At 52.0% G+C, this 7,500-nt stretch overlaps 1 protein-coding gene across 1 annotated transcript in view; it reads right to left on the bottom strand.

The window, feature by feature from the left end:
* The window catches only part of LOC133138356 (DENN domain-containing protein 2D-like), a 56,202-nt gene that overhangs the window by 4,580 nt on the left and 44,122 nt on the right, over nucleotides 1-7,500 (bottom strand). The window contains 2 exon segments of the mRNA XM_061257009.1: nucleotides 4,783-4,963; nucleotides 5,893-6,041. Coding sequence (XP_061112993.1) covers nucleotides 4,783-4,963; nucleotides 5,893-6,041 — 330 coding nt within the window.

Here is a 7,500-nt window from a genome sequence, read left to right as displayed (position 1 = left end):
TAAAGAAATAATGTATTTACATTATTATTGCATTACATTATAGGCATTTGGCAGGCGCTCTTAGCCAGAGCGACGTACAACAAAGTGCATACCCATAACCAGGGACCATAGTGCTGAAAGACCCGAGAGGGAAGTACAGTTTCAAGTGCTAAGAGTACAGCAAAGACAGACACTGAGCATGCGAAAGGTGGAATTGAACACAACAAAGGACTTGGGCCTTGCAGGTTAATCTGACAATGGATTATATCTATAAAACCGTTTTCATACAACACAAGGCAAAAGAATGATATACACTTATGTAGGAACAAAAATAAACAGCTTACATAGCCAAACAAAAATAGCAATAAAACCATCCTTGTGAACACAAGTCTGGTAATACTACACATATGGCACTCAATGTCGGGCTGTGTCCAATTTGCACCCTAATTTGGAATGGCCAGCCAACTGTCTGTAACCACAGCAACGCTCCTGCGCAAACCCCAGGAGACAACCCAAACAGGAGGTGTCGCCAGTCCCCCTTTCACCCTGCAGTCTACAACTGAGCCTTCACAGGGTGGAGTCAGAGGAAGACCTTTCACATGTGGCTTTGACGTGCACCCGATCGACCAGCAGGTGTCGCTACATGCTGCAGAAGTGGGCCCCTTCCCAGCTGAACCCTGCCGTACCCGGAGCCCCGTGGAGCTAACCCCGGGATCTGAGACACTCACACTCATTCACTCACCATTCGGGAGAGAAGACGACAGCCTTCACGCGGCCTCTCCTGTGAGTAGTGAGAAATGGTGCGAGACCAACTCATGAAACTAATGTCGCCAAAGAATCGTCGAGCTGGCGGACCAAGGTACAAGCCGAGGCCAAGACCAAGGCAGAGAACGTCCTCGCCAGGACAGGCGGACACCCCCACCGTCGAAAACCAAGGTCTGTCGGTGCTCCAACTCAACGTCGAGGGCCTTACCATCGCCAAACTCGAAGTCATCAGGCATCTTGCCGATTCCAACAAAGTGGCAGCTATTCTCCTGCAAGAGACACACTGGGTTTCTGACAACAACCTCAAACTGCCTGGGTTCTTCCTCACCGGATCCATCCACAGCAAGAAGCATGGAATGGCAACCTTTGTCCGGGAAGGATTGAGCTGGTCAGCCACCAGTCAATCTCCACCCGGCTGCAACATTGAGTGGCTGGTCACCAAAATCCAAGAAACATCTGTTGTGAATGTATACAAGCCCCCACCAACTGTGCTGACTGTATCATCACTACCATCTGTGACTCCTCCCGCCATCTATGCAGGTGACTTCAATTGCCAACATACAGATTGGGGCTACAACCACACATCACAGGATGGTGAAGCGCTGAGTGAGTGGGCTTCTAACGCTGAGGCACTGCTGCTCTTCGACCCAAAGGAGCCCCCAAGCTTCTTTTCTGCACGCTGGAACTCTCACACCAACCCAGACCTGGCCTTTGCTGTATGCCGCAGTAACGACCTGAAACCGGAGAGACGTGTCTTGGACATGTTCCCTCGTTCACACCACCGGCCATCCATCATCAAAGTACCATCACTGGTACAGCCGGTATCTGGCAAACCGGTCAGGAGATGGAACTTCAGGAAGGCGAACTGGCGGCAGTTTATGGCGGAAACGGAAAGAAGAACTGCTGGTCTCCTGGACCCAGAAGCAGCTGATGTGGATGCTGCATACGCCGCCTACTGTGAAGTCCTCCTCAGGGCAGCAAAGCACAACATCCCACGTGGCTACAATAAGAACTACATCCCGGGCTGGGATGAGGAGTGCAGCTGCCTGCTGCGCCAACACCAGCAGGCAAGCTCCAGGGAAGAAATGGACGCAACAGCAACAACCCTATTGCAGAAGCTGGACGACACCCGAAGGGCCAGGTGGACTGAAGTAGTGGAAGCTATCGACTTCACCCACTCTAGCCGGAAGGCGTGGCAGACCATCAACCTGCTCTCAGGGAGAAAAACAACCCCCCGCAGGTGTCCAGTGACAGCAGATGCCATTGCTTCCCAGCTCCTGAAAAATGGTCGCTTCCCTGATGCTGACAGAAACGTCACACGATTGACCTCGTGTGAGGTATCGTCTCTCTCCAAGGCAGCCAGCGTCGATGCTAACCTCTCAGGAGACTTCACAGTAGCCGAACTAAGTGCAGCAATCAACAAACTGAAGCCGGGCAAGTCATCAGGTCGAGACAATATCCACCCAGAGTTTGTCATACACCAAAGTGAAAGAACATCTTACTGGCTATGCTCGTTCTTCTCATCATGCTTCCGGAGGTCCAAGCTCCCAAAGACCTGGCGCCGTGCTTCCGTCATAGCCTTGCCAAAGCCGAACAAACCTGCCGAAGACCCGAAGTCCTACAGGCCCATCTCTCTGCTCTGTGTCCCATATAAGATCCTGGAGAGGCTGATTCATAGCCGCATCGAGCCAGTGGTGGACCCACAACTCCCACCGGAACAAGCCGGCTTCCGCCGAGGCAGGTCAACAGTGGATCAGGTAACGCTACTCACTCAGGACATCGAGGACAGCTTTCAGGATAACGAAAAAGCTGGAGTAGTATTCCTGGACCTGACAGCCGCCTATGACACCGTGTGGCACCGTGGACTACATCTGAAACTGTTGAGGACAATCCCGGACCGGCACATGGTGAGGTTCATTATGGAGATGCTATCGAACCGTAGCTTCATCCTACAGACCAGCGATGGCCAGACCAGCAGGCTCAGAAAGTTGAAGAACGGTGTCCCGCAAGGCTCCGTCCTCTCACCAATGTTGTTCAACATATACATTCACGACCTGCCAGATACAACATCTACCAAGTATGGCTATGCGGACGACTTGGCAATCATGCTTCGCCGCCCAACATGGAAGGCGATGGAAGATGGCCTCAACCCGAGACATGGGCATCCTGGCAGACTACCTCCAGAAGTGGCACCTTCAGCTCAGCATGGGCAAGACAGTGTCTGCAGCTTACCACCTTAACAATCGGGAAGCAAGAAGGGAACTGGACGTGCATGTTGGCAACAAGCGCCTGGAGTTCCAGCAAGCCCCCAAGTACCTCGGCGTATGCTTGGACCGGACACTGTCCTACAAGCAACACCTGGATGAAGTGAAGGCCAAGACAACAGCAAGGGTCTCGCTCATCCGCCGCCTGGCGGGTTCGACTTGGGGAGCTTCCCCCCAGACCCTACGCATATCCACGCAAGCCCTGGTCTTACCCGTAGCAGAATACTGTGCCCCAGCCTGGAGCAGAAGTCCACATGTGAACAAGGTAGATACGGTCATCAACAGCGCCCTCCGTATAGTTACTGGTTGTCTGAAACCCACCCCTGTGTCCTACCTGCCAGTCCTAGCTGGAATCGCCCCAGCCAGTCTCCGACGGGATGCGGCTACCCTCGCCCTGGCAAGAAAAGCCCAGAAGCACGACTGGCACATCCTACACAAAGCCACAACAACACCGGCACCACCATGCAGGCTTAAGTCTCGCCATCCCTACAACAAGGCAGCACAGGAGATGCTACAGTCTATTCCTGAGGACTTGTCCAGAGACGCCTGGCTGGCAGCATCCTGGAAACAGACGTGGGAGACGGCTGGGCCCTCCCGCATGCAACGATACATCCGGGACCCAGGAGGCGGTGTAAAAGGAGAAGACATGCCACGCCATCTATGGACCTCACTGAACCGTCTGCGCTCTGGCGTCGGACGCTTCAAGTCATCTCTGAAGAAGTGGGGCCTATCGGACAGTGCGGCATGTGAGTGTGGCGAGCCTGAACAGACTGCCGAGCACATAATCACCGGCTGCCCCCTATACAGCCCACCCTCAGAAGCTGGCCTTTTCGACTTAGGACCGGAGACGAGGGCGTGGCTGCATGACACTGAGTTGGCCATCTGACGATATACGAAAGAAGAAGACTCACCATTCGAAAACCCTATTTATGGACCTGAAGTCTTTCCCTGGGTATGCTGATGTTTTGGTCAAATATGTAATTGTTTCGGATTCAAATGCATGTCTGTGCTCGATTGAGCTTGCCTGGTGTAATTTAGCCAACCGAGAGGACCAGAAGGCAGGGTTTGCACTTTTTTTGATAGTATTTCACAGGTTCCAATACACCAGCATACACACCTATTGTTTTGCACTGTTATTGCTGTTGAATTTAAATAAATATATAGGTGTAAGACCATAGTTCTGCATCTTTTGCCTTTATGCACGAGTTCAAGTGTTTTCATGCCTGACCACATATAGATCAGGCATGAAAGTATATAATGTACTCCAACGTGTCTAATAAAGCAAATGTTGGGTCTCTTCTTCTGCCAGGCTGGCCGATTTCATCATTCTTAGCACACAGTTCTAGGATGGGGCCAGCACAAAGTACCTCTTGTCTGTGATTTCCCAACGGGGGATTAATGGTGTGCGATGAGAGATCAACGAGCAATCTCTGCCCCTGAGAAACCACACCCTCACGCCCCTGAGACTGTGTGTGTATGTGTGTTTGAGTGTGTGTGTGTGAGTGTGTGTATGTGTGTGCGTGTGTGTGTGAGAGCGTGTGTGTGAGTGTGTATGTGTGTGAGTGTGTGTGTGTGTGTGTGAGCGTGTGTGCGCGTGTGTGTGTGTGTGAGTGTGTGTGAGTGTGTGTGTGTGTGTGTGTGTGTGTGTGTGTGTGTGAGAGTGTGAGAGTGTGTGTGTGTGCATGTGTGTGTGTCTGTATGGGCGTGTGTGTGTGTGAGTGTGTGTGTGTGTGTGTGTGTGTGTGTGTGTGTGTGTGTGTGTGAGCACACTCACATCGCAGAGGTCGGGCTGGTCAGTAACATACTCCAGCAGACGTTTCTGCACCCCGAGCAGGAAGGGCGTGGGCGCCATGACGACATCGATGAGTATCTCGGGTACGATGGGGATGAAGGTGTGCTGCCAGGTGAAGGGGTACAACAGCGCAGCCACCGCGTTTATCACCTGGGACAGCGTGCTGAGGCAGAGAGACAGCATCACAATACACACACACCACATATTACACACACACACACACACACACACCACGTATTATAGACACACACACACACACCACACTCACACACACACACAAACACATAGCAGGTCCTTACAGCGCACATTCTGGGACGGCTGGGTATGAAGGCTATGGGGCACCAGCATGAGGCTTACCTATCTCAGGAAACCTGTTCTGTGCATGTTGTAGCTACATGTAAGGAGTTGTACATTGTGTGACTTTCCTGTTCAAGCCCTTTGTGAACTTCTTTCACGCCACTGAAGTCAGCCCTGAAGTCAGTGCTGAGTTCACTCAATCAAGTTTGAACACGGTACCTCCTGAGGACCGATCTGCTTCAATCTTTGTGAAAACAGAGACTGGAACTCTGGCCTCTAGAAACCAGGCCAGAGGAATGCATGGGATGTGTTATCTGTGTGTGTTTACTGTGTGTGTGTTTACTGGGTGTGTGAGTTTACTGAGTTTGTTTACTGTGTGTGTTTACTGTGTTTGAGTTCACTGTGTGTGTTTGCTGTGTGTGGGATTTTACTGTGTGTGTGTTTGCAGTCTGTATGTTTAATGGTGTGTACATTTATTGTGTTTGAGTTTTCTGTGTGTACGTTACTGTGAGTGTGAGTGTACTGTGTGTACATGTTACTCTGAGTGTGTACTGTGTGTATGTTTACTGTGTACATTTTATTGTGTGTGTACGTTACTGTGTGCTTGAGTGTACTGTTTGTACATGTTACTGTGTGTGTGTACTGTGTGTATGTTTACTGTGTGTATGTTGCTGAGTGTACATTGCTGTGGGTGTGAGTTTATTGTGTCCACGTTACTGCGGGCGTGCCTGTGTGTGTACGTTACGGCAGGCGTGGCTGTGTGTGTACGTTACTGTGGCCGTGCCGGTGCGTTACCCCAGCTCCTCGGCGATGAAGACGATGCGGCGCTCCAGCACGGTGGAGGCGAACACCTGCAGCACCTCCTCGTGACCCAGGCAGCGGAACAGCGTGCTGAAATCCACATGCTCCAGCCAGGAGTCCAGCGGCCGCGTCAGGCTGATCATCTGCATAGAGAGGGGAGGGTCAGGCTCTGCTCACACACGCTCACACACCTGCACGACACCCGCCTGACTGCTCACACACCTGCACGACACCTGCCTGACTGCTCACACACCTGCACTACACCCGCCTGACGGCTCACACACCTGCACTACACCCGCCTGACTGCTCACACACCTGCACTACACCTGCCTGACTGCTCACACACCTGTACTACACCCGCCTGACTGCTCACACACCTGTACTACACCCGCCTGACTGCTCACACACCTGTACTACACCCGCCTGACTGCTCACACACCTGTACTACACCCGCCTGACTGCTCTCACACCTGTACTACACCTGCCTGACTGCTCACACACCTGTACTACACCCGCCTGACTGCTCACACACCTGCACTACACCCACCTGACTGCTCACACACCTGTACTACACCCGCCTGACTGCTCACACACCTGCACTACACCCACCTGACTGCTCACACACCTGTACTACACCTGCCTGACTGCTCACACACCTGTACTACACCCGCCTGACTGCTCACACACCTGCACTACACCCACCTGACTGCTCTCACACCTGTACTACACCTGCCTGACTGCTCACACACCTGTACTACACCCGCCTGACTGCTCACACACCTGCACTACACCTGCCTGACTGCTCACACACCTGCACTACACCCGCCTGACTGCTCACACACCTGCACGACACCCGCCTGACTGCTCACACACCTGCACTACACCCGCCTGACTGCTCACACACCTGCACTACACCTGCCTGACTGCTCACACACCTGTACTACACCTGCCTGACTGCTCACACACCTGCACGACACCCGCCTGACTGCTCACACACCTGTACTAAGGCCCCTTTCACACACAACATTTCCAGTTCAATTATCTAGGTTAGGTAGTGGTTTTCCCCGTTCTCCCATCGGGAAGAAATCCGTGTTGAGTCTGTCCACACATGACATGACTGTTCCGGTTAGCTTCGGCAAGACAGGACATCTCTTGTGATTGGCTCGCTCGATCCACGCAAAAAACATCTTAGATAAGGAATGCCGTAGCCTTTAGTGTGCTGTGCAAGTTGGAGGAACATCATGCACACAAGTTCAGGTCCTGCTCCTCTTCACACATGATGGTGACATTATTGCTGGAAGGTTTTGCAGGTCAAGATTTCAGGTGTGAAAGGGGTTCTAGATGCTCCCTTTTCTGCACATGCACCGGAGCAGCCCTGGGTATTGTCTTTCTTCACTCAAGCAGTTTGGGGAGTTAATTGTGATGGCTAAATTTGCCAAACTCTCGTTCAATCTCCATTTGTCTCCAATTTGGCTCATCAATTGAGCAAAAGCCCCTTTTCCACTGCAGGAACCTATTCAGGATCTCAGGAACTTTTTTCTAAAACTCAGGACCTTTTTACATTATTGGCATTTGGCAGATGCTCTTATCCAGAGTGATGTA

This window comes from Conger conger, chromosome 10 (assembly GCF_963514075.1).
Source record: "Conger conger chromosome 10, fConCon1.1, whole genome shotgun sequence".
NCBI lineage: Eukaryota > Metazoa > Chordata > Actinopteri > Anguilliformes > Congridae > Conger > Conger conger.
Note: the sequence above shows the minus strand (reverse complement) of the source record. Positions and strands in the feature narration are given on the sequence as shown.